The 27777-nt window shown below is 47.8% G+C and overlaps 1 protein-coding gene across 3 annotated transcripts in view; it reads left to right on the top strand.

Annotated features, from left to right (window-relative positions):
- SHB (SH2 domain containing adaptor protein B) overlaps positions 1–27777 on the top strand; it is a 121459-nt gene that overhangs the window by 79082 nt on the left and 14600 nt on the right. Inside the window, exons 4-6 of one of the 3 annotated variants that reach the window (XM_067553343.1) lie at positions 6837–7008; positions 10463–10582; positions 20994–21217. In XM_067553343.1, the coding sequence (XP_067409444.1) occupies positions 6837–7008; positions 10463–10582; positions 20994–21045 (344 nt within the window). In that variant the 3' untranslated portion in view covers positions 21046–21217. Of the gene's footprint in view, positions 1–6836; positions 7009–10462; positions 10583–13858; positions 14240–20993; positions 21218–27777 lie in introns of those variants that run through there. The other 2 variants (XM_067553342.1, XM_067553341.1) reach the window with 2 other exon arrangements.

Below are 27777 nucleotides of genomic sequence, written 5' to 3'. Positions count from 1 at the left end.
GGGTGGAGAGAGCAGTTTTCATTCCCATTTGAGAGTCTCTCCTCAGTGCTGCTGGGGAGATGCACAGAATCCTCTTCTCAGCCAGCCGCCGCCTCGTTCATGCCTCCGTTTGTTGCCCAACCGCTCTGGCTTGGGTCCTTGCTGGCCTTCTGTGGGCCTCTGGTGCAGAAAGCGTTCCAGGTGCCGGGAGCGTCTGCAGACTGGACCCCGCACGCATCAGAGTTCATTCAGCTAGGAGACTAGGTGCAGTTCTGTAGGGCAGTGCAGGAGCTGAGCAGAGATGAAAGCTGAGTAGCAAAATTCCAGGGATGGAGATTTTAAGGCCAAATGGAATCCTCTGGTCTGACCTTCTGCCTTCCCCAGGCCGTAGGCATGGCTGGGCGCGCTCCTTCACCCTGTGTGGTGTGTTGTCTGTGCTAAAGCGCTTTCTAAACAAAGAAAATGCTATGATGGTCCGTAAAATATAGTCAAAGTGTCAGGTAAATGACAGATGCTCTTAAATAACCAAATGATATTAAACATTTCAAGACTGGGGCATGTATCGCTTTGCAGCTTTTCTGTAATGACTTACGCAGCGTAGTGCACACGTTTCTCATTGTGAACTAGGTTCTTGGCCTTCCTCACATAGCAGGCGTGATAACGTTCCAGCCACAAAGAATAATATCAGTTATTGCGAGCATCCCACACACGAGTGGTGTTTGTGTGCTGCCCAGAGACTGCTTTTTCTTTCAGAGGCAGTATGGGAAATGTTAAAACAGAGACTTCATTGTTTGGCCGACGCTGGGAATGCAAACCAAATAGTTACTGTGTGACTGTACAGTACCGCTCCACTTCTCTGTGAAGTGAGATCACACCTGAGCGCACATGACGAACCAAAACCTTTTTGAACTAGGAGTACAAAATACCTAGATAAATAAATCACTGGCTTTATTTAAACGGGTGTGTGTGTGTGTGTGTGTGTGTGTGTGTGTGTGTGTGAGAGAGAGAAGCTAGACGATGCTCTTTATATTCTATGCATATAGGATGAAATAAGTTACTTATATTTGGCCAAATCAATAAATAGATGGTCTGCTTAACATATCCCTTTCCCATCAGGCCGCTCCCACAACTCATGGGGAGCCTTGGTTCTTGAGTGATACTTAGGCGTTTCATGCACTGTTTGGTGTGCTCTGATCTAGTATTTACTGTTTGAACAGTGAATTAATTTTTTTTTTTTTTTTTTAAACAAAACTCCACAGCTTTTGTTTTGTACCAATTATTTCTTTGTCCTGTAATGTGTTAGATTAAGATTAATTTTTAATTTGCCGGTATGTAGCTGTAACTTAATTACATTCCACCATTACTGTTTGGTTTTATGATTTGTCTAAATGTAAATATTCTTTGAAGGGATTACACGGTTATCTTTTAAGAAGATCCACTAATGTAAAAATATTGCTAGTTTAAAATGGCCCACTACAAAAAGAAATTTAATTAAAATGCATTAGGATACATTTGAATCTTTTGTTGATTCGTATCAGCATCTTTACTTCTTGAATTACAGTGTTATGAATTGGAATTATTTTATTTAGATGAATGAGATTTCTGTAATTATACTTGTCAGTCACTGCCACTTGCTGTCTTTAAAATATATGGTTATGATTATTTGTTGCAAGCGAATGTGTCTGTAACGTCACCGAGCATAGCTTCAAACTGTTGTCTAACACATTCATTATTTTTTTTACCAAATTTAATTTCTGTGAAGAATAAATATTTATAAAGGTGAAGAAAAAACAGGAGCTCTGAACTTTTAATTCTGTATGGCTGGCCCATGCGGTAACTCTTCCATCCTCTTCATTGGGATTGAAAATACACTTACAGCACTCATTCACCGAGGATGGGTCCAGAAGGGCCATTGAAATCTTCTGCTTAGCCTGTCAGCTCTTTGGGACAGGTCCATCTTTTTGTTCTGCGTTGGTGTACAGCACCTGGCACAGTTGGGTCCTGGCTCATGACTGGGGCTTCTAGGCTCTATGATCGTATAAATAATAAATACTAATAGTCTGACCTCCTGTACGCTGCAGGCCATAGGAGTTGCCTGAACTCCTGAGTTCCTGTTTGAACTAGAGCAATTTCTGACTGATCAAAGCCTGCGTGGTTGTTGAATGTAACAATGTGAGATGGGATTTTGTTTCATTTTAAGCATTGGTTAGTTTTCTAGGAGGTAAGTGCAGCCTTGGACTGATTAGTATTGACGGTGCAGGCTTTGGACCTGATCCCACTGCTGGCGTACAGCTGCCATCGAAGTCCATGCAGGTCTTACAAGGTCGGGCACTTTAAAACCATCCTCATGTCTGGGCCTCCTTCTTTTGACATATCCTCCAAAAAGAAGCCGCAAACGTTTCAGTCGCATGGAACAAGTAGATGATTCGTGGTAGATGATTTTGACTGTCGGGTAACTGAGATTTAGGAAACCAAAGAAGAACGACAAGAAATGCCGAGAATGGTCACCCACTCCGTTACTGCTCAAGAAAACACTTCCTCCTCTGCTGCAGATGAAGATTTACACCTAAAATTGTATGGACGGAGCCCACCGTCTAGGTGCACTGATGGGGGAAGAGGCGATAGGGAATCTACAACAGACGGAAATCTCTTCCTGTGGCCAGAGATCTGCCATCCTGAAAGAGGGGGGGTGGGTGTGGGTGCGTGCGCAAGCCCCGTCGGCAGCCTTCCTGACGCAGGTGTCGATCCAAGACCTCTGCAGAGCTGCTATATGGTTGTCGGCTCATACTTCCGCATCCCGTTACGCTATCAATCAGCAGGCCGGGGACGACGCCAGCTTCAGCAGAGCAGTTTTGCAAGTGGCACATCCATGAACTCTGAGCCCCCTTCCAGCGTGTGAGTCACCTAACATGCAATGGACATGAGCAAGAACTTGAAGAAGAAAAACAGCTTGCTAACCTTCTGTAACTGTTCTCTGAGATGTGTTGCTCCTGTCCATTCCAGGACCCGCCCTCCATCCCCGCCATCGGAGCTGACTGCAAGAAGAAACTGAGGGGGTGCAGGGCTGGTAGTGCCTCATATACCACAGCATAAACGTGGGGCTCCAGAGGCTGCCAGAGACAGCCCTACGGATACCACTAAGCTAAAAAATCTCTGACCGCCGTGCATGTGAGTTCACACACCTAATATGGAATGGACATGAGCAGGACATCTTGCAGAACAGCAGTTACAGAAGGTTAGTAACTGGTTTTCCCTGGAGACAATTGCAGAAGAATTCCTCGAGTGTGACAGTTCTTTGCGGTGTCTTGTTCTAGCAATGCTGTTGGCTGCTCCCAGACAGTCCTGCAGTGCTCTAGTGTTGAGGGTTGGGTGTGCTGGTTGGGATAACATGAATGGGGGGGAATGAATCTCAGGTTGTTTCCTAGAGGGCAGGTGTCCACATCACAACATCACTACCAGAGCTGAACTATGATACCCCCCATCCTGATGATCTCAGCAGGGAGGTTAAGGACTGAGTGGACCTAGAGGAACCAGTCCTGTTTCAGTTGAACTTAATAGCAAAACTCTCAGTCCAAGACCCGGACCACAAGCCCGGTAGGATTGACAATAGGGCTGGTTGGGGCTCATCCAGCAGAATAGATTTTCATTGGAAAGTACCAGTTTGCCAAAGCGCAGTGTTTTGCGGAACCAGATCAGTTTAACAAATATCCAGCAATGCTCAGACAGGGGTTTTTGGTTTTTGTTGCGGGTTGTTTTTTGGTCAAAAACCTACCTCGTTTCTTGACAGCTTGCCTGGCAGGTTGCTGGGGAAGCCCAGGATTTCCAGGGTCCGCAGTTCCGGGGCAGCTTTTCAGTGCACACAGCCCAGGGCTCGGAGTCTAAGGGCTTCCAGGCCCCCAGCTCATCCATGGCATGCGGGACTTCTAGGCGCCTCGCTTTCTACTAGGACTGATGGGGGGCAGGAGTGGTGGCTGAACCACGAACCTTGGAGCTTGGGCTTCCAGGCTCAAATGCATCTGAAATGTTACAAATGAAACATTTTGATTATTTCAAAACTAACGGTTTCCAGACTTCCCTTCTAGGGCAAACTTTTCAAAACGTCTGCGCTTTGTTCCAAAACGGAGCGCTTCCCTCCCCAGATTGCCTGCAAAACAGACATTCGGCCAGCTTGTGCTGCCCTATCCAGTCTGTGGATAATTAAGGCAACGCTTTCCAACCTGGCTGCCTCAAGCTGAGCTCCTCAACCCCTGCTGAGTGCCCTCCGCTCTAGTCGACAGCCAGGTGGGGGGGGCACTTTTATTTAGCAACCTGCATGTGGATTTAGGTGTCCGACTTTAGGCACCCGCATTTGACAACTTTGGTCCCCAGCCTTCAGGGTCATCAGACCAGCTCCTCTCTCAAGCCCTACATTCTCTCTCTCTCTCTCTCTCACTCACTCACTCACTCACTCACTCACTCAAACACACAAATTGGGCAGGTGCCCTGAATCAGATGCCTAAAGCCTCTAGCCAGAGACCTAATACGCAAGCACCTCTGGAATTTAAACAGGTAATTCTTTTTGCCCAAGGAATGGATATAGGCCTTGGTTTTTAAATACCCGATTGCTATACCGATGTCACGGTTTAGTAGTTGGTTGTCTCTTTGCTAGGATAAATAAAATATTTATTTAAGGATGGTGTTCGCTGGCTGGAGGCATAAACTTGTTCATCATTCACAGAGCCCCCCTAGAGAGAAGATTTCCATTTTACGGCTGTTTTAGTGTGTTTGTTTCTTTTACAGTGGAAATAATAACTGATTAGGTGTTGGAGCTCTGTGGCATACACACACATGCTGTTTCCCCTCGTTTCAGAGAGTATCTCATTCTACAGTAACTAAGCTAAATTTTCCAGTCCGAGAAGGAAATAGATCTTCCTGCTGTGTAGGTTATGGAATGTGTATGAATATGTTTGACCCACTTCTGCCACTAATTTCTGATGCTGAAGTAGAGGGGCACTTGGGAATTGATCTTACAACTGATAAGACAAATCTTTGTAAATTTCCAATTTAACTTTAAGAAGCCTCTCTCCCCCAGTCATTGTGTTTTCTGTAAGCGTATTCTGTCTGACATTTGTATAACACCTAGAACACTTGGGATACCGCCCTGGTGCATGTAATATGTAAATGTTTTGGATCAGATCAGTAATTGCAGTTAGTACCACACATACGTCTGGCATGCTCTGTATCCTAGTAAGCTGAATTCTGGGTGTGCTGGGTTGTGCTGAGTCCTGTCCTGTCAGTTAAATGGTGACTAAGCTGGCCGTGCAGGATGACTTTAACGAAGTGTCATGGATGCGAAGGAGCAGGGTGTGTGTAAAGCATTCCAAACTCTCCGTGTTAGTCACTGCACGCTTATGCCATGGTAATATCATTGCCCTGCAGCAGTAAGTGGGTGTTTAGCATCTGGCACTGACCAAGCATGTCCAGGAACATTCTTGATATGACTGTTTCCCTCTGGTTGCTGTCAAAATTCTCAGCAGGTAACCACTGATCTTAATTTGCAATCCTTGTGTATGCCAAACGCCTGGGAAGACTGGTTTGTGTTGCCCTGGGTCCACACATCTGCTGAGAATCAATGATGATTCATGATCTTCAGCAGGGAAGGAAAAATCCCCTTCCAGAGGTGAGTGGGCAGCTCTCTGGCAAGTGGGTGGCCCTATGCCATCCATGTCTATTGCTCTTGAGGTTGGCTTTTTAATTAAGGTGTCTACCCCATTTTGTAGCAAAGAGAACATCAGAAATGTGAGCTGAATGTAAACCAGTGCAGTGTGTGTCCTGAATCTGCAGCCGGGTAGCGCTAGTGCCTCTGCTGCAGCTCACTCAAGAACCTATTGAGACTGGGCAGTTTTGTAGCTGCTATTCAGAAACCTCTGGGCAGCAGTGAAACATTCAGCTTCCAGCTGCCGCCGCCGTTTGAGAAATCTCTCAGGGGCAGCAGAGTCAGCACTTCCATTTTTCAGGGGAACTTGGAGCAGGGAATGTAGGTATTAAAGCCTTTGTGATCACATCTGTGACCTCTTTGTGGTCTTCCAAGGCTGTGAATACGTGGGGTTGAATAAAAATTATGATTGCATGGTGCTCCCTAATAACTTTCTTACGTGTAGCTTTTATAAGCATCAGGGTCCTTATTTCAGTGTGTTTCTGTTACTGACGCTGCAATGCAGTGAGAAATCCGAGGTTTCCCGTCTGCTCTGGTTGAACTAGAACCACCATGTGATAGAAACTGGTGAATAATGTTTTTGTCGCCCACTTTAACCCCATTATTCCCAAACAGAAGCTTCTTGCCAAACACTGCCTGGCTGGTTGCATTTTTAAATTCTTGCTAATCAGTCCGTGCAGTTGCTGTTTTCATGTGATATTTACTATCCATGTTTTTGCCTGGATCATTATCCAAATGATTCCAGGTACCTTCCGAGGGGCTGGATTCTTGCATCTCTCTGACTTGATTTCTGTTTGAATCACATCCCTAAAACAAGTGAAAATAAGTCTCTCTTCGGTATTATGCAAATTACTCCATACTGAGCAGTTATATGTTGTGATGGAGACACAAACAAGCACTGCTAGTTGCCTAGCCATGTTTAAAAGCATCTGGACTCAGTTATCTGCTGGAGAGCCAACGGCATTTTAGGACTGTAATGTGAACAATCAGAAAGGATCTTAAGGATCTTAGGTAACCCATTTAATCCCATGCCAGGGATACATATTTATCCACATTCTAAAGCAGAACGACCTCTAAAATGCTGCAGTTATGGTCATCGTTAGAATTCTTTTGTCGGTAGATGCTGGAGAGTTAACTGTTGTCTCTTAAAAATCTCTTGCAGCCCAGTTTAATGGGAATGAGAAAAGGCAATCTTCTCCTTCACCTTCAAGTGACAGGCGTCGACAGCTCCGAGCGCCAGGGGGTGGCTTCAAACCCATCAAGCACGGCAGTCCAGAATTCTGTGGGATCCTGGGAGAGAGAGTAGATTCAACGGTGCCGCTGGAAAAGCAAATGTGAGTTAACTCGGAAAACGCTGTGTGTGCAGATCTCTGTATCTTCTTACGTGAGTGGCTGGAGGGAATGAGGCTGTAACATCCCAGTCCAGTTTCCCCTGTATTTCCTGGTATTTCTTGCTGTTACAGACCTCTGAGCATGCACGCAGGGAATAAGGGAGGCTATGGAAATGTCACCACCAGTGAGGGTTCACTCCAGGGTGTATCTAATTGTTGTGCAATGTGTAAACGGTGTGCTGACAGGTGCCAAGGGGACAAAATAGAAGTCTCTGTAAATTATCCTCAGGAGCTACTGTGATCTTCATGACCTGTCTGAATTGTAAACTGTTCACTTTTTGTGTTTACATTTTTATCGATGTCGATCACACTTTATTACAAATTTATTAGTGTATATCACCCATACCAAAGTCCTGCTTTAAAGTCTCTCTCATTGAAGATCTTGGTTATATAGAACGTAGTTATACTCCTTCAGATATTCATCCCTTTCCACCTGTCGCTGAGAATAGTCTCTGGGTTAACCTGGCTGGACCTGTGACAAAACTAACATAAGGAGAGACCATCAGAAGAATGGTGATGATCATGTACGGGTTTATTAGCCTCTCCCCCGCTCCCAGGGCACTCTGGCACTCAGTCTGGGAAGAGTCTCCAGAAAACACATGCCTCTTGGATTCCCTGTGCTTCCATCCCACACAGCAGATGACCGAGCAGAGCTGCTATGTGGGGGTGCGAGCAACAGAGTAATCTGTTGCCCTACCTATTGCTGCACAGGCATCTCGGCCTCGTGGTAGGGGGCAGGACCTTTTCGCCACCCCAGGACAGGCCCTCACATCCGCATACAGTATGCTAATGGGACTGAGGTCAAAAGACATGCTCGGGGTCCCACTTCAAACCTAGGGGGAATTGTGGTTTGACTCACCAAAAAAACCAACAAACCCCTAAGCACATGTACCTGGCAAGTCACAGAGCTGAAGAAGTTGAGTGGAACTGCTCCATTTCCCCCATACAGAAGGTGAAAAAGAAGAAAATGAAGATGACCACATCTCTTCTTTATTTCCCGTCTCTCACTTTTCCCTCCACCCCCAGTAAATAAGGTCCATTGTAGCTACTCTAGTCCTCCCTTGCCCAACTTGGAACAGTGAGCAATGGAATGCGGCTTAGCAGGTGAGCGGTAATGCCTGGGCATGACAGGATGAGTTAGTTAATGTGAATGGATGCAACAACCCGGTCTTCAGTGGTGTTAGATCTGTTTACACCAGGGCTGAATTTGGCCCCAACTCAAAGGGTTTGTCTAGATATGGTGGTGTCCCTGATGAATTCTATGTGTGAATGCTGCTGTTCCAGAATGAGAGTTCCTTGATCCTGTTTAGCTAATAGCCATTTAACGAGGTTAAGCAGGACCAATTCCATGTGGAGAGGAGTCAGTTGTGCAAAGTGAAAAGACAGAATAAAGCCCCTGAAGAGACTACAAGATTGTGCCGGTGTTCAAAACATAACTTTGCAGCTCTTTGAGCTCTGCTTAGTTTCTCCTTGGCGTAGCGGGAGTACGCCCAGGGGTTCTGGCTCCTTCTCCTGCGGGAAAAATAACTAATTGGTGGTATTGCTCAGATGCCACCCACTTGTGACACCAAAACAAAACCTTGCTGTTAATTGTGCAGCTTTCGTACATGAGCCGTGAAATAATTAACAGTGTTGAGATTGAAATCTTCATCACGGAGAATGCCAAGGAGGGTTTAAGAACATAAGAATGGGTGGTGAAGCACTGGAATGGGTTACCTAGGGAGGTGGTGGAATCACCATCCTTACAGGTTTTTAAGCTGCGGCTTGATAAAACCCTCGCTGGGATTATTTAGCTGAGGTTAGTCCTGCTTTGAGCAGGGGGTTGGACTAGATGACCTCCTGAGGTCCCTTCCAACTCTCCGATTCTGTAATCCCTCCATCAGTGGAGATATTCCATTTCTGGTGGAGACTCTGGATGTAACAAGATAGGACGACCTGCTGAATATTTAATACTAGCACCAAGCTTTGTTTAGTGCCTTATGCCAGATTTCGCTAGTGGGATTTTCCATAGGGCTAATGTTACCACACAGTTGTTGAGGAGCGTAATGGATTGTCCTCCAGAGAATTTCTCTGGCAGTGACTAGTTCAGTGGAAGTGACTGCAGCTCCCTTGTCAGAGGGAGTTATTGGGGAAGTAAATTTCAAACAAATAAAAGGAAATGCTTTTCCACACAGCATGCAGCAATTCATGGCATTCAAGGCCAGTAATATTTGTAGTTGTGCTTGCTTAAGGGGCGGGTGGAAAAATCCAATCTTGTGTGTCATAGTGTCAGCTGCGCGCTGCAGGAGTAAGGAAGAGATTCTCCCTGTGCACGCACAACACGCACAACAGTGAGTGAGAGCTGCTTTCCTCTAACACCTCAGCTTGTGCATTATGGGACTTACACAACCTGCTCCTGTGTGGAAAATCCTAGGGACACCGTGCCTCCACAACATTTAACTTGCAGATGGGGACGGGGTCATTTCTCCCTCTCCTGCCCCTCCTTCATGATGTAATTGATGAGCTTTCAGAATTCCTGACTGCTTCACCCCCCCTCCCCTTTAAAGGAACTAGCACAATATATTAGCCAGGGGTTTAAATAAAAGCATGTTGCATTGTTCACTGGTGTATTTAGAAAAGGTGCCTTTGGTTTAGCTACTCTGTTAAGGAAACAGGCCCACCTATTTATCACTTTTCTTATTTCTTTCATGGCTTCCTATATTCCAAATAATAAAATCGACTCTGATATTCCTTTTTTGTTCAGTTTTACCCCCAACTAAATGTATACAATTTGATGAGTTCAGTTATTTAAACTACTGATATACTTCTGTCTGTGAGAGACAAGAAGAGTGTGGTTTGGAGACAAGAGATTTTCACCGTTCTCTTCATGGCTCTTTCCTATCATGATTATGGCAGCTATACCATAGTTTTCTTATGATGTCCTCAGATTGATCATTACTACACAGTACATTGAATGGGAAGCTTCATATAGATTCTACCAGTATAGTCATGTACATTCTGATTTAAGCTTCAGCCTTCTATGAAATTTCAGTGCAAGCATCTTAAATTGTAACTTGCTGTGTTGTAGCTGTGTTGATCCCAGGATACGAGAGAGACAAGGTGGATGAGATAATATTTTATTGGACTCATTTCTGTTGTTGAAAGAGACCAGCTTTCAAATTGACACAGAGCTCTGTCCTTTTCACCAACAGAAGTGGGTTCAACAAAAGATATAACCTCAACCCCCCATCTCTCTTAAATTATAATGACAGCCTTTTAAAACGTGACCTATGTATTTTATCAGTGTGATCCTCAAGCTGTTAACCACTGGATTCAAATTAAAGCATTTATATAGCTAAATGTTCTGTCAGTTGAAGATGTGTTGACTGATGTCTTGATTGCTTTTCCTTTTTCATAGATGGTATCATGGAGCAATCAGTCGGACAGACGCAGAAAACCTGTTACGGTTGTGTAAAGAATGTAGCTACCTTGTAAGGAACAGTCAAACAAGCAAGCACGACTATTCGCTTTCGTTAAAGTAAGTACAGTTCAGTAAACCATGATGAACACCGTCTGATAAACAGGGCTTCCTTCAGTGCAGTAACATTCAGTCACTGTTGCTGTAATAGTAAGGCTGAATAATGTACCCAAAGGAACTGTAGAATACTGACTGTCCGCTTATGTTGTGTTTAGTGACTGTTCCTAGATTTGATTTTGCGTTCCTGTGATGCTATGGGGCTTCTATTCTTTGCTTGTCACTCTCTGGACAAAATACACTTGATCTTTTCCGGCTTCCTATTAAAATGCTCCTGCTCTTCCTGTTTCGTTTCAGCTTTTTAATAGATGCCCGTTTCTTGCTTGTTTTTCTTTTTCCCCAAGACTGTCTTTCTGGATGGAAATTTACAGTTGGGGAAGCGGTGGTGTGATTCTTAGTGATATGAGTGAGATACTGGAGGGGATTCCTGCCGGTTAAAGGGACACAATCCAGGCTGATGGAGCTCCAGAATTAAGAAACGATCATTGTTCTGGTCTCTTCCATACTTTCACTGAAATTCTTCCCTTCCTGGCTTGGCTCACTCAGACCATACGTGTGTTGTGGATGGCAGCTCATCGTAGGCTCTCCTGGCTGGAGTGCTCATCCCACTATTCCAACAGATGAGGAAATGCCGTTTTAGCTGAAGTTCTAGCCTAACCCTGTGTGCCTGTGTACAATAGGAAGAAGCCGGTCCGTGGGCTACTCCAACCTTGGGTCTGGGCACGTCGGTGCAAGGAGGCTTATTTATACCCACGCTGGAAAAAGGGGTGGGGTGGGAAAGGGGTCTGTGATACAGGCCAGCTGTAAACACCTCTGCCTACGTCGGAGGGGGTATCTACGCTGCAGTTAGACGCCTGAGGCTGCAGGGCTGCGTAACTGTGGTTACACGTTCAGATTCAGGCCGCTACCCAAGCTCTGGGGCCCTCCTACCTCGCAGGGTCCCAGAGCCCACACTCCAGCCCAAGCCCGATTTGTCTGTGCCCCAATTAAACAGCCCCTGAGCCCGTGGCAGCTGGTGCAGGCCAGCAGCAGGTGTCTAGCTGCAGTGTAGACACACCCCGAGTCATGGTGCTTCCTCAAGCAAGTCCTGGGGGGGTGCAGCTGTCCCAGCGCCTGCTGGCCCACTTCTACCCCGTGGTGGGCTGACCTTTCAAAAGGGCTCCAGATCTGTGCGTGCAAAGAGACCGCACTTGTATGCAAAACTCGGAGCCACAGCCCGTTTCAAACCTCCTACCCCTTAAAGCGGCAGGCCACATGCTCAGCGGATGTGAATCCGCATGGATCCACTGACTTCATGTTCTTAGAGCTGGTGTTCTGCTCCCCTGGCCTTCAGCAAAATTGTGCCAGGTTACACAGGCTGCGAATCTGGCCCTACAGATGAAAAAGATACCGTACAAGTGTATTAAAATACTTTGATACCGTTCCACATGACCGTCTCGTGTACAAACTGGGGAAATACAACCTCGATGGAGCGACTCTAAGGCGGGTGCATAGCTAGTTGGAAAACTGTTCCCAGAGGCTCACAGTCCAGTTGGAAAGGCATATTGAATGGGGTCCCGCAGGGATCAGTTCTGGGTCCGGTTCTGTTCAGTATTTTCGTCGGTGATTTAGATAACGGCATAGAGAATATACTTGAAAGTTTGCAGACGATGCCAAGCTGGGAGGGGGTGCAAGTGCTGCAGAGGATAGGATGAAAATTCAAAATGATCTGGACAAATTGGAGAAATGGTCTGAAGTAAATAGGATGGAATAAGGACAGATGCAAAGTGCTCCACTTAGAAAGGAACAATCAGTTGCACACACACAAAATGGGATATGACTGCCTAGGAAGGAGCACTGCAGAAAGGGATCTGGGGTTTATAGTGGATCACAAGCTAAATATGAGTCAACAGTATAACACTGCTGTGGGGGGAGGAAAGCAAACATCATTCTGGGATGTATTAGCAGGCTGTCAGGAAGTTTCGACTTGACATTAGACGCAGGTTTCTAACCATCAGAGGAGTGAAGTTCTGGAACAGCCTTCCAAGGGGAGCAGTGGGGGCAAGAAACCTAGCCAGCTTCAAGACTGAGCTTGATAAGTCTAAGGAGGGGATGGTATGATGGGACAGCCCAATTTGGCAATTAACTGATCTTTGACTACTAGCGGTAAATATGCCCAGTGGCCTGAGAAGGGATGTTAGATGGGTGGGTTCCGAGTTACTACAGAGAAGTCTTTCCGGGTGACCGGCTGGTGAGTCTTGCCCACGTGATCAGGGTTTAGCTATTTGCCATATTTGGAGTCAGGAAGGAATTTTGGCAAAGTCCCTGGGGGTTTTTCGCCTTCCTTTGCAGCACGGGTCACTTGCTGGTGGATTCTCTGTACCTTGAAGTCTTTAAAGCATTATTTGAGAACTTCAATAATTCAGTCTTAGGTTAGGGTCTATTACAGGAGTGGGTGGGCGAGGTTCTGTGGCCTGCGATGTGCAGGAGGTCTGACTAGATGATCATATTGGTCCCTTCTGACCTTAGAGACCGAGTCTTGAACACAAGACACGAGAAGTAATTCTTCCACTCTACTGCACACTGATTAGGCCTCAACACCAGTTCTGGGTGCCACATTTTAGGAAAGATGTGGACAAATTGGAAAAAGCCCAGAGAAGAGCAACAATTAAAGGATAGATTAGAGATCTAGAAAACATGATCTGTGAGGGAAGATCAAAAAATGTGGGTTTGTTTAGTGTGGAGAAGAGAAGACTGAGGGGGCACATAAAAGATTGTTACAAGGAGGAGGGAGAAAAATTGTTCTCCTTAACCTCTGAGAACAGGACAAGAAGCCATGGGCTTACATTGCAGCGAGGGTGGTTTAGGTTGGACATTAGGAAAAACTTCCTAACTGTCAGGGTGGTTTAAGCACCGGAGGAAACTGCATAGGGAGGTTGTGGAATCCTCACTGGAGATTTTTAAGAACAGGCTAGACAGACACCTGTCGGGGATGGTCTAGATAATGCTTGGTCCCACCATGAGTTCAGAGGAGTGGACTAGATGACCTCTCAAAATTCAGTCCAGTCCTACGCGTCTATGAACATGTTAGAATTTTCTGTTTTCTTCCTTTTTAAAAATAAAATGTAAATTAAATCCAGCCATCAGGCTCCTAGCTGTTGGTCACTGTGACCCCCTCTGACCTTTTTTGATCAAGCAGAAAATTCAGCATACTACCCATTCTCTCCCCCACCTTCCCCAAAAACCCCAAAAGTTTCAGAATGCTTCACTCCACAACTTCCATCTCCTACTGACTCACAGGAATGCAATCAACAGTCAGAGCATAAGGACAACAATTGCAAAAACCAGCCCTGGATTTTGAAGGATGCTTACTTTCCCCTGGTAGACAGACACGGGCATTCATGAGGGTGTAAAAGAAGATAAAATAAAATACATCGTTGAGGCTCTCGAGTGCTACTGTAAAATAAATGTTAAATATGTACAAACAAGATTCAATGCTGAGCCTCTCCGTTTTGCAGAATCTCTTTCAATTATTTTAATGTTGCAATTATAAAGTTCCTAATTAGGAATGATCAACTACTGCAGTATTTGTTTTAGTGCATTTGGTAGCTTCGTATAAACAAATATGGTAATTAGTGAGGATTATTCCATTTATGAAATACAGCTACAGCACACGTTACTAATGCCCAAAAACCATGCATAATTTATTGTTGTCGTTAGTGAGATGTAGCCTCCTAAATAGTTTGAATTAATTTGTTTTTTTTTTTTAAAAAAAAGCTCTTCTGTACGTCGATTGCATTCCAGTGTTGCCCTTGCTCCGTATTTGTTGAACTGGTAGGTCATAGTTAGCAAGTAAAGGGGAAAACCAGTGTCGGGGAGCAGCTTGCTGTCAGAGTAATTACAGTGCACTCTCTGCTTTAGCACTATATCCTAGCGTCCATGACCCCATCACTGCATGCTGCTGTGTGACACTGCTGCCTAACAGTTAGTGCTCTGCCTGCTTTCCCCAGTAATAGCCTGTCGTGAGTGGAGCCGTAGTCCTACTGAACGTGGAGCGGTTCTGATTGCTCAGGGCAAAGGTGAGCCAGTGACGCAGTACTGGGACTGGCCAGGAAGCCATGCTATGACACTATGGAATCTCAGTTGCTCCTTTCAGTAGAAACCTGACTTCCATGGGGATCTTCACGTAATCCAAGCTCAGCACGTGTGGAAGTGCTCCGCCAGCTCGGATCAGGCCCCAAACCCTCGCCCATAGCTTTGTTTCTGTACCGTTCACAGAGCAGGGCAGTGTGTGCGCGCCTACCGCACACGCCTCAGATGTGCTGTGTCACCTGGAGATGACACGGACCTACTTAAGGCCCTCTCTACTCTCCCATGTAGCTGCTCTATGCCAACAAAAGTGCTAGTGAAGACAAAGTGAAGACAAAGTGCTAGTGAAGACAAAGCTTTAGTCTTTTCTGAATGTCTCCCGGTGGCTGATTCTTTCAGGTGTCCGTCAGCCCTACGGCATTTCTTCCCAATGGCCTTTGGATTTTGGGAGTAGAGTTATTTTATTTTTTTCTAAGTAACGAGACCTTGTGATTTGTGGCCATGTGTATGATGTGACTCCGTATATGTTAAACAAGTAAATAATCCTAATCGGCTTGTTGATGAGTAACTCTAATTTCTTCTTCGAGTAGCGTCCCTCACGTCAGGTGAGTATGCGCCGCTCAAGCCTTCGATGAGACGTTTCTAGGGAGTGGTGCCTGCGCGTGCACCTCGTGGCAGGCTGAGGCTGAAGAGGGGTGCCCCACAAACCAGCCTCCGTTCTTGCTTTACCTCTAGCATGTCCACCTGGAGCATGCCCGGCCTTCCTCTGTATCCCATTTTCTATCAAAGTTAGTTTAGGGTGATTGTGAGTGTTTAGGCAAGAGGACTGTTTTCTCTCTCTCCCCCCAGGAGAATAGCCCTCTCCTGGCGGGGGGATGCCCGGTTCGCCAGGCTTCAAAAGCTGCCTCTCTTGCCGAGAGCCTATATTGGTGATCAATGGATGCTCCAAGTGTGTCCATTGCCAGGGAGCATCCTACCTCTCCCAGAAAGGCTCCCTTCGCTTTGCCCTTAAGTTCCAGGCTAGGAATTCCAGGGCGATAAGCTCAGACCCTGTTGGCGATGATATGTTCCCCTCACCTCTCCCAGTACATCTGTCCCCAGACCAACCCGGTGCCCCGTCAACTACAGGGCATGCTTCCCCTCAGAAAGGGAAGCCTTTGGAGCACCCTGGGAAGAAGAGCGGGGACTCTGCCAAAGGAGCCCGCTCCAAAAAAAGACCCGTTCCCCATTGAGATCCGAGGGTACCGCTTAGGCCAAGCACTCTGCCTCCAGTACGAGCAGCCCCCAAAGCTCCAAGAAGAGGAAATGCTGCTCCAGTTGGTGCACCTGTACCTTTCACCGGCGAAGAAGCCAGGCCCAGAGTACCAGCCAGCTCGGTCCCCGTCATCGGCACGGAATCCTCCCGCTCAGTGGCGTTGCACGCCATAACGCAGCCATCGGTGCTGCTGCAGGGAGCTATGTCGGGAGCGCCCGGGTGGGCGGTGCCCTTGGCACCCAGCGTGCATCGGCATCTGACCCAGCCTGCGGCGTGTGCTCATCGTTCCTAGGGCTGTAAGCCCTAGCCGCAACGTTGGTGCTGGTGTCGTGTCTGGTGCCGCCAGAGGAGGCATGAAACAGGCACTGCTTGCTCGAAATCTCCGCCCAAGGGTTTGAGAGGCACATGCACACCTGAAGTGGAGCACCCGTAGAGACGCACATCTTTGGAGAAATGCAGTTCCTGCTCAGGGTGAGTGACGTTCCCTCCATGGATGGGCTGTTTCTATCTGCTGCTTAGGTTACTAGATTTTCCTTCTCTTTAGAACTGAGAAATATCCTGGTGGCATGCCAGTCTCCGAGAGATTATGGAACATCCTGGCAGGACGTCAGTCTCGTTGTCAATAGAAGCAGGTGGCTTATGTGAAATGGCATTTTGTCTGGTATGTGAGGGATGCTGTTCCCCCTCTTTCTCACCGTGTCGGTATTTGCATCAGGATGTCCTTGGGAAAATTCTCCTGAGACGCATTATTTCTCCTCCTGCAAAGTATTATTGAGTGAATTTCAACATCATTTTACAGAGACTCCTTTGAGTTTGTCTAGAGTCTGGGGTGTTTTGTTTTGTTTGTTTGTAACTCTGAACCACAATGTCTTGTCTTCAGCGAGCAGACAGGCACAGATTAACACTCGGCCACCCGTCTGCTTTCAGGGCTGGGGTTAGTTTCTTGTCTGTTAGTTCACAAAATAGCTAGTAAGAGCATGGATTCTTACTGCCAGAGAACTGGAATGACGGGGGGCATGATTTTACTGGCCGGAAGGGATCAAAGAAAGCTGACTTGTTATGCATCAGCTGTGAGTCTCATTTTTTAACAGACTGGTAACAAATTGTGAAACCGACAGTAAGCGAACACTTGCTGGTGGATTCTCTGTACCTTGATGTCTTTAAACCATGATTTGAGGATGTCAGTAACTCAGTCATAGGTTAGGGGTCTGTTACAGGAGTGGGTGGGTGAGGTTCTGTGGCCTAAGCTGTGCAGGAGGTCAGACTAGATGATCATAATGGTCCCTTCTGACTTTAAAGTTGATGAGTCTCTCTCTCATATCTTCATTGCTATTGCCGTTTAGTCACATGCCTCTTTAATCTCCGGGAACTAGTTTCACCTTTGGTGGTATTAGCTTAAAATCCTGGACCCAAGAAGTACTCCACTTTGAAAAAGAATATGGCCTGCCTCCTTTCAAATAAAATGTAAAGAAAAGAAAAAAAACAAAAACCTCTCAAGGCACAACAGTTTTTAGAACTCTTCGTCTTAGAGGTAGTTTTCATCATTGATACCTCACAATTTAATTACAGCTGAAATCTGGAAGGACACCTTTAGATACCTTCTCCCCCGCCCCCCGCCTTCCTCCGTTCACAGATTTGCTGTATGGCTTCAGGCAGAAAGAAGCAACAACAGGAATTCAAAGGGCTGCCATTCTGCATTCCAGTAACGGCTTCCTCAGTGATTTATGTGGTGACAAGACAATTTTCCAAATGGTACAGTAGGCATGTTCTGTTCAGATATGTACATCCAGCTATAAATCTTGGTTTGTAGCTACTGACATCTTGAGAGCAAGAAACAAGATTTATTTTGTAAAAACACTATAGCCCTTTATTTGTTTTACAGTATAAACCCTGTCCTTGTTCATAAACATGGGACCAGAGAGCCATTTCCAAGTCTCACTCCTTTTGCACTAGATAAAATAGATGCTTTCAGTTTTCTGACAGCACTTTAGATAGAATGTGAACTTGAACAACTGCAGTGCATAGTTGGTTTTGCATCAACAGGTTTGCACATAGAGGCTAACAATAGATATTGGTCTGTACATAAATGTTGCTAGAGTGAGGCAGAAAACTTTCCTTCTGTGTTTTGTTTTGGTCAGACCAAGCGTTCTGATAAAGCACGAGTTGTTTTATTCTTCGATTCTCTTCTCTGCAGGTTTTTATACCATGCTCATGACTGTAGTATCTGACAGCCTTCCAGGGCTGCAAGAAGCCACGTAACTAACATTTGCCATGCATTGTTCATTCTCTCATCCTCTCCCACGGTGCAGTTGAGGGTCTTGCTTTCGGAGTGTTTTTTAATGTATGTGTAGCTGTGTATTTGTATTAAAGAAGGCAGGGCACAGAACTGTGCCCACCCCTTGGAGTGGAAAGGGGTGACGTTTGCGATGGTCCTTCCCGCTGGTGGATTCGTTCTGGAGTCTCAGTCCAGTTGCTGAGGAAGTCCTATCTCTTGCGCAGATGAGCTTTGCCCTTCTTATAGAGAGCTCCATTGCGCCACAGGACCGGAGTTGTTGACCGTGGTCTTCACCCCAGAGCTTTGGGCTGTTTCGCATACCATGGGCCCAGGCCACGGAGCACCTGTTAGATAAGGACTGGACTGAGACCTGGAACTAGATACCCTATTCTGTGGGAGGTCAGTGTGGGGAGCAGAGGACAGGTTCGATGTGCTCGCGGTAGTCCGTGTTGCTGAGGACATGCGCTGCCACGTTCTCTACTAGGTAGAGTTCGCTATGCACTGAAAGCTTCGTACCTGAGCCTACGGCATTGCTGTAGTCCAGCCAAGAGAGGAAAAGCCAGGAATGACTGAGGCCAGGTCTCTGAGCACCGGGATGGGACAGTCTCTCCTGGCCAAGCAGAGATGATAAAGTGTTGCTTGCAGATGCTGCTCTGTGAGAGCTCAGCAATGACTCCACGAGCGGCTCTCCTGAGCCATGGACCTGAGCTGACCAATTGTGGGTGTGAACCTTCGAGCAAAGGAGATTGCACCGCGGCTGCAAAAAGTGCTTCCCTCTGCCTCACTTCTGTCTCGCTCATGCTCAGCGGGGAAATGACTTGAGAAAACAGCTGTGCCCAGCAAGGGAAAGTGTTTGACAGGCTTATGCAAGCTTGTGGGGGATGGACGCTTCCCTTCCGAGGACAATGATGGTTTTGTGTTTCAAACGACAAGACTTGGAATCAGGCGATCCGTGTTTATTTCTGATTCTGCTACAAACTTCTGTGTGACCTTGGGCAACTCACTTAACTTCTTCTGGCTTCGCTTTCCCCCTCTATAAAGTGGAATGTTGATACCTATCCATCTCCTGGAGCTACCGTGAGTTACTTCATTAATGTTTGTAACGTGAGAGAAGGTGCTGTGTAAGTACCAAGTATGACGCTGGAATATCGTTTGAGAAAGCGTAGCATGATGGCAAGGGAATCGTCTCACAGAATGGGGGCGGGTGATAAATAGTCGTTTTAAACAGTCTCCGGCTGAACCTGCCTAGCGTTAGTGTGAAGCTAAAGGTGAAACAGCAGGTTAGCGCCGTGTTCTTCTCTAAGTGCAGTTCACAGCTTCAGAAAAGCCCTTGTTACTATTTATTTTTACCAGTCTTAATGGGATTTCTAAACCTTCCCACCTAATCCTGTACAGCTGTAATACCCCATGTCTGGGGAAGCCTGCATTCCAGGACACACAGCTCGATATTTGTAGACGTGGCCATTGGCTTAGGTGCGTTGTTGTTGTTTGGTGCATAACCTGGGGCGCCCTGGTCCCAAAGCTCCCACTTACTTCAGCGGGAATTCTTCAGACGTGCTGAGCATCCAGATCAAACTGCAAGTGGATCACCCAAAATGAGAGGCCCCTCCAGACCGGCATGCCTGAGAACAGTATGAATGAGAACCACCTTTCCAAATGACTGGCACTTGGTGGAGTAGCTGCACATCTCATGGCAGTTAACAGACGCTCAGGGTCCTCTGGCCTGACTAAATCTTATGGCTGCTCTGCGCCGCGCTCTTGGCTGGCCCGTGTCCCTGTACGCAGGCGCGAGAGGATCACCCAAATGTGGCGTGATCAAAGGAACCGCCGTGGGACACCAGCACACGAAGCTGCGGGACACAGGAAGGGAGAAGGGATCCCCTTGGCTATGGCAGCATATCGGGCGGGGCCTGTATTTTTATTACTTTCTCCGTGGGTCCCGTAGTGGTGATGGACACCTGTGGCTGTCTTTGGGATCCAAGAGGCAGGACACCCCTGTAGAATCTGTTGTCTGTGGCTTAGCGGCCGTGTTTCAGAACATCTTCTAGGATGTCTTGGGGCAGTGCTTCAGACTGGAACTTCTGCCTTTGCAATCTTACATAGGTGTGTCAAGCTGGTGCAGCCCTACAGGAATTGGCTGGGGCAGTGACACAAACGCAGGTGGTAGGCCAAGACCATTTTACATGGAGTCGTGAAAACAAATGCGGTGCCTTTGCTGTGTGTATGGAGAGCCCTCCCTTAATCTAGCTCGCCTGCTGGCTGAAGCAATTCAGTTTGGGGGTTTACACACACGGGGCTCTGTGAGGACTCACCGCTGTTTTGTTAAGCATAAGGAGGGGGAATGTGTTCACATAAGAGTCTGAAATAAGTTGTAATTCACTAAATAACCACAGAGATTAGCCTGGGAAAATGTATATACCTCTCCCAGGCTAAAGGATTAGCTGTTCTAAACAGGCTGAAAAGAGCAGTGGGGATGACAGCTTCCTCTGATGGCCTTACCAAGTGTGTTGCTGAATCCAGAACTGAGAAATGCTGGCGGGAGACGCATCAACACAAGCTTCTGCCAGAGTATTGTCTGAAGTTGTGAAATTCAGGAGGAAACTGTTTGCAGCCAGACACGCTCCCCGCTACCCCAGTGCTAGGCGTGTCGTCGTATTGTCGGCTCGGCTGGTGGGTGGCTTCGCACCTGTTGCAATGACCCCTTGGGTTCGCTGTGTTCTCCATCACGGAGCTAGAAAGGAGGAGGAGCTGGGGGTACGGATGGTTCTGCCCGATTCCTGCAGTTAGCAGCGTGGTGCTTTTTGCCTTCCCTACAGGCTCCTCAACGAAGCTTGGGCTACGCTTGCAGTATTCTGTGCTTGCTGTTAGAAAGGAGATGAGATACCCTGGGACGGACTCGCTGTGATCATTCCCGGCTTTCACCTCTCCTCAGAGAGGAACCTCGCCTCTGTGCAGTTCCTCCTTCCCTTGGATGCTTTGTCCTGCAGGTTCTTGTTCCCAAACTGCCCCCGCCTCCCCTTCTCACAACACACACTCTGCCTCCTTGCTGCTGGGTGCTCTTCCCCCACCTACGGTTTCCTCCTCTTATCCTGCCAGTGACTGCGGTAGGAGAGCCGACCCCTGAGCTTTTCCTCTCAGCAGCTCAAGGCTGGGCTTCCTTTCCACCAGTGCTATGGGGGCAGGATGGGGGCCGTGGCTGCCCCACTGGCAGGAGTGTTCTAGCACATCCGTGTCTTCCTGTCACAGCATGGATGTTTTCTTTCCTTATTTCATGCCCAGGTGCATCAGCCCTTTCCAGTAAAGCATGGGCCAGGGGAACAGCTAAGTCAAGTGCTGATTCATAAATATGCTCCGTCATTCGTGTGATTCTGAAGTTTTAATGCTGTATCACTGATGTATCCTATTGTGCCCCCCAGCTGCCTGGCAGGCTTTGTACCTGTTGTAATATAGGCGTCACCTTACTTGTGGTACTCCGTGGTTGGGCTTCGTAGAAGAGATGTTGCTATTAGGCGACCCGTGAAGGCGCTTTCTCCGTTAGCGTGGGAATGTCTCAGAAGCTGTTGACAGTTGACAGGGCTAATGAGTTCATGCAAACCACCTAGGACAGCGTCCTGAGATCAAAGGGTGTGCTGAAAGTCAGGGAAACACTTTTGTGCATTGAAATGCAATCCAGTATTCACGAACATCATGGAGAAGGGTAGGAGGATGGCTGAGCAGTGGAATCAATGTGATTTGATGTGCTCCACACCTAACGCGGGGCGTGACGAGAATGTGAGTTTAAACCAATAGCTAGGAAGGAAGGAAATCCATTCCCTTGGAGCGAGGAAAGCCAGTCTCAGCCAGGTAGCTATGGGCCAGAAAGAAACTCGTATTGTTGGTCTTGTGTCACGCCACAATGTTGTGATCTGGCAAAGTCCTTCTCTCCGCACCCCAGGGAAGAGGACCCTTTCTAGACGGCCTTTCCTAACACCGATGCCTGGGGGGGTGCCGTGTGGCTGAACTCCGAGCTGACAGGCTGGGAGACGGAAGGGTTTTTCCTGTCATGCGGGATTTCTGAGGCATATTATAAATACTTCAGCACTTAAGCTCCCCTAATAAAGCCGCCTCTGCTGCGTGGCCCAGAGAATGGGTGTTTCCTGAATTCTTCTCCCAGCTCCGAGTCTCTGTCGGTCAGACTGGCTTTTGTGACTGACTGCTGGGCTTGAGGTTGCGCTGGTGGCTGATTTGCAGGGAAGCTGGGCTCTGAGCCAGGGGTGGCAGGACAGAACTAGGTGCTGGCCTGAGTATAAACAATGGGGCTTTGTGAGCGGGCACAGGGAAGGTGGGAAGAGCTGCTCTGCCTGAAAGCCGCCGCGTTGAACACACCTGGGTTTGTTTCTGTGAGGCAAATAGCCTGTTTGTCAACTGTGGGGAAAGGCTAAGGAAGATCTCCGGGGCCAAGCCGCTCTGAGAGAGTCACGGCTGCATGAATATGGGGCAGCAAAGTCGGTATGAGATCACAGACAGGTGACAGATTCCTGCACCAGGATGGGCCAAGAGCTTCCCTGCAAGGCAGTGGGTGTTAATGTAGGAGAAGGAAGTTGACTGCAGAAACCCGTTCTCTCTCCTCTCAGGGAGGTGGTGTCGCCTGGGTCGAAGTGGCTGTAATTCTGCTGTGACTGATCCCCGTGGACTTTCATAGCTGGGCGCATGCAGCAGCAGCCCTCTGATAAGTTACAGCGCACACAGGCGCACTTAGGGAGTTGTGCCCCACTGCGCAAGGCGTTGATTTTTCTCACAGACCTAAAACCTAACACAAAAACGGCCATCCTGGGCCAGACCAATGGCCCATCTAGCCCAGGGTCCTGTTTTCCGACAGGGGCCAGTGCCGGGTGCTTCGAAGGGAGTGACCAGAACAGAGCAGTCGCTGCATGAGCCGTCCTCTAGTCCTGTCCCAGCTTCTGGCACGCAGAGCGCCCCTTGGGGAATGTATCATAAATAACGGCTCTGCTGCCTCACAGCTAACGAGGACTCCCGTTTCCAGCATATGGCGAATGCAACGTGTTGCTTATCAAAATAGACCCACCCACCATAAATCAGTCGCCATCTGCCGTGATGCTCAGAGTCAGCGCAGCTCTCCCTTGTAGCAGGTGGGGGGGGTGGGGGGGGGGCGGTCGGGCTCTGTTCTGGTGTGAAATGGGGCTTCCCCCGCACTGGGGCCGGCCACGCCTGCCATCTCTGTGCTCACGGATCGCTCCTCGTTAGCATCCCCGGGGAAGGGGGCAGGGACAGTGCGTGCTTCCCTCCACGCCGGCCGTCAGACCGGCCCGGCCCTGCACTCGGTCCGGGGGGCTTTGAGCAGCAGCTGAGCTACCCTTGTTTACCAGATGCAGCCCGCAGGCAAAGGGCCTCAGGGAGCTGACGGCCGGTCACCCCGGCACTAGCCGCCGGCCTGGCTTGGCAGCAGTGGGGCCGCTGAGCCTGGGCGCACATAGCACGAAGGGCTGTATTGCACGGATGAAGGAGGGTAGCGCTGGCGCGGTGTCGTTGGCAAACACGGTTCGTGCTCCCACCCTCCTGCCGTGCTCGAGGGAGGGAGCCGGGCCGCACCAGCTTGCTCTCACTAGTCCATTTCCCCGCCTGCACCGGGGAGCTGATGAGAGCTGGCTCTGAGAAGAGGAGCTGGTGAATGGGGACAGAGATCTAAGCGCCCGGCTCTCGAATGCAGGAGGCCGTAGAAGCAGCAGGAGATTTATTCCTCCCACGGTTTGCCAAACAGAGTTACACAATACCACTGTACCAAAGGCTGCAGAGGTACTGGCAGGGGAAACCAGTCCAGCCCATCAGCCTGTCGGGCCATTTATCAGGGTGCCTGGAGCCCCCCCTTTAAAATGGTAACCCAGACAGTAATGCATATTGAGCCATGACTCTTAAGCCATGGCTGGAGATTTTAATAAAATAAAACCCCTGCAGATCCAGAGTCTTTTGCCAACTTCCATTTCAAGCAGGAGAAAACGGCTGTGATTTAGTGCTGCTGCCATACCACCGCAGCCTGGAGCTGAGAATGCCCTTCCAGGCTCTGGAGGCAAGAAAACCTCCCCGCCAAGTAAATCCCCCTGGGGGAGGAGGAGTGAGCTTCCTGATCACAGTCCTGAAATGGAACGGGATCATGCACAAGCGAATGTTTTCCAAGGTGAAAGCCGAGATGAAAGATCCGCTCGGTCTCTGCACCGGAACATCCCACAAATATTTCTTGCCTTACGTCTGATCTTCATAGGCCTTTGTCTGTCCGAAGGTGCAGCTTTCGCTGCTGTCTAGCTTGTTCCGCCGTGATCTTTGAACAAGGTTGGTAGTGTCAGTACTGACTATTAGTTATCGAGATGGGAAGCACCAAGGGCCTCTGATGTGCACACACGACAAGGCCCGTCGCTAAGTGATGCTTTCAGCTCAGAGTCCGTGCACAAGTGATTGAGTCTGTCCGTAAGGCTGTGTGTGGGGTGGTCACCTGCGGGCTGTGATCGGTCACCGGGAGCCTAAAACTAACAACTTGTCAAACACGTGACGGGCTGGAGAGCGCAGCCCTGCTTCGAGGCGATGCAGCAGAATTGTCAGGTACGCTGCCACGGCAGCTCTGCCCCTCTTTGACGGGCACAGCGCACGCACTCTCCCTTTGGGAGGGCAGGGAACCGCTCGCCAGCTCCCCAAAGAGATGATTTCCAGCCCCCACGCGGTGGGCTCTGAGAGGCAGCCAGCACTCCCCTAGGTCCGGCAGCCGTTTGGCTCCCAGCTGACTAGAGCCTCTCTTCCAGAGACGATGGCGTTGGTTATCCTGCTCCCTGCGGGGTGAATTATCCTCTCGCTGTTGAAATGGAGTTAGTGGCCATGTCCTGCCATCTCTCTTCAGATCTGTGTGCGCTGACAGCAGGGACGGCAAGCCTTTGATGCAACTTCAGAGCATCCTTGTGATTCTCCGCGTAACCGCGTTGAAGCCCCGTGGGGCCAGGCTGCAGTCACAGCCCAGACTGGCGCTCTTTGGCGGTGCATTCAAATGAGCTCCCAAGGGGGCAGTTATTGAATTTCTTCTCTATTATCTAATCGAGTGTCGCACTTTGCTGTTATTTCTTCTAAGCGTAATAGATTTGAGAAGAGATTACGTCGCCAGATAGAAATATCAATAATAAACGCAGCTGTGCATAGACACCTCAGTGAAACTGCTTTTAAATTGCTACAATTCCTTTTAATTAATACCCTCTGTACAGCACGAGGCTGTTTATTGGCCGCATGTTCCTCTTCGAGGGATCTATCCTACGCCTGATGTGTGTGATATTTTACGCTCGCCCAGTGGGCCAGAAAACCAGCAATAGGCCTCTGGGTACTGCCATAATATTCATATTTAATAACGTCTGTAATTATGTCTCGTTTGTTTTGTAATTAATATTTAAACATTTCAAGCCGTTAATGGACACGCTTCTCGCCATGAGGCGGCATCCTTTATTTAGTAGGGAACGGAGGGTTTTCTAAAAGTCTCAGGTTTCCCACATCGGGAAATTGGTTTCACAGCTCTTAGTCCTCCTTTTGCTCTGCGCTTCTGAAGCAGTAGCACTTTTCTTCCACAACCCCAGAGCTCCTTGCAAAGGAGATCCCATTTGGCACATGTGACAGGACGGAGACAGGTGGTGGTGACCTGCCTGAGGTCATGCAGTGGGTCAGGAATAGAACCCAGGAATCCTGACTCCCGGTCGTGTGTCCTGGCCAGTAGGCCACACTCCAGCCACGTCTGAGTGACAGCCCCTGAGCCATAAAGGCTCATCAGGGGCCACCCATGGACTCTCTCAAACCGTAATGTTAGCCTCCAGCTGCCTGCTTTGGCTTATCAGGGGCTGAGCAGATTTGAAGAGTTCCCGCAGTGCATAGTTGTAGTTATGGATGTGACTGTATTCCCCAACAAAGCCTATCGAGGAAATCTTGGGAAAGCTGTGGCATCCAAAGGCTGATAAAGTCTCTCTAAAAATGAATTTGGGATGCTCTCCCTTTTAGTGCTGTTTTGATAATTATCTATTGGAAAAAGAAAGGGGGAAGGTCTGGATTTCCCCCTCCCCTTCCGCCCCCACGCACCAGTTTCAGAGGTATATCAGAGTTTAAAAAATTCAGCTCCTGGCAAATACACGCTAGTGAATGAACTCTACTCATAAATGTTGATGATTTATGTGTTGGGGTGTGTGGGCGTTGAATTAAAAAAAAGCAATCAGCTCTGAGATTAAGTAAATTTTTGGAACTGTTACTAGAAGTCATGCTGCAAAAACCTGTAATTAATGTAGGCACGTTCTGGGCCAAAGAATAAAACCGAATCTTTGTTGTGTATCAGTGCATAAATCAATTGCATTAGAGAGTATAAAGATGGAGATTTTAATTTAGAGAAAAATTTTCACCCTGTGGAAATAGGTTGTCAAGAAATTGATAGAATACCAGCCAGGAGTGGATTTGCTATCCAAAGTCCAAATTACAAAGAGATGAAACTGACCTTTCTAAATTGCATTTCCAAGCCGCCTTAAGTGTTGCTGAAGCTGAAGGTGCTTTGCATATTAATACATTTAGGAGTGCTACCTTTTCCATTTTTGTTCATTAAGATGAAGATTCTGATTCTGATTAAATTGGGATAGGAGTGTAATGAGTTGCTTTTGTCTCCAATTGGTACATCACTTTGTTTGACTAGTATTTATATTGCTTTGGTACAAATGTCTCGTATATAGTTACAGAAGGGACAAATACTGATCTTTAGGTCATCCTCCTTTTGGTGCTCTCGAAGGAGCATGGAGAATTCTGAAGGCGAGGTACCACAGTTAGTAACTGTACAAGATAATGATCACAATGTTCATTTTCATCTGAATGTTGTTGCATAAATTCCTAAGCATTTCATATTCAATTAAGCATGCGCCACTGTCTGAAGCTTGCAGTGGTTTTATATATATGTGCGTTTTTGCCATTCTGAGACCTTCCCCAGTGTGTTTCCATTTATTTTCTCTGCTTGGTGCGCTGTGCTCAGATTCCAGGAAAAAGGAAGAGTGACACCCAGATTGTACATCAAGATTAGGTGTCAATGATTGAAAGGTCTATTCTTTAACTTCACATGGCTACTTCTTTAAAGGGCTCATGTTGGGTTTGGGTTTTGTTTTTGTTTTTTTTAATTAAACACGGGCCTGGGATTCTGCAGCTATTTGTGCGTGGGATCTCTCTGGTGTTTTGTTTATTTCACGACGTCTCATTTTTATCAATTGCATTTTAAAATTGCGTTAGGCCCCCTGAAACGCGAGACTCTGGCTCTACGCCTCCAGGTTCCTAGAACGTTTGTTCTTGTGAAATATGGAATCTAGAGACGCTGTCCTCGTGGTTGGCAAGTTCTCATGAACATGGGGTGAAAAGAAGTCTTGTCATCTGAACGTCACTCCAACGGCAGCAATTGAGTAATGACGCCATAAACTGGCCCCCGCAGCCTCCCTTCTGCCACAAGTCCAGGCTCTTTGGGGTGGGAGAGGATATTTAGCCTGCGTTTGGGGGAATTGGGACTTCATTACCCTGTTCTGCTCCCGCATGGGGCATCCGTTGCAAATTTCACCACGCTGC

This window comes from Emydura macquarii, unplaced genomic scaffold (assembly GCF_026122565.2).
Source record: "Emydura macquarii macquarii isolate MOO-44397 ecotype Brisbane River unplaced genomic scaffold, CSIRO-AGI_Emac_v2 contig_1451, whole genome shotgun sequence".
NCBI lineage: Eukaryota > Metazoa > Chordata > Testudines > Chelidae > Emydura > Emydura macquarii.
The sequence above is the reverse complement of the archived record's forward strand: the minus strand, read 5'-3'. Positions and strand labels throughout refer to the sequence as shown.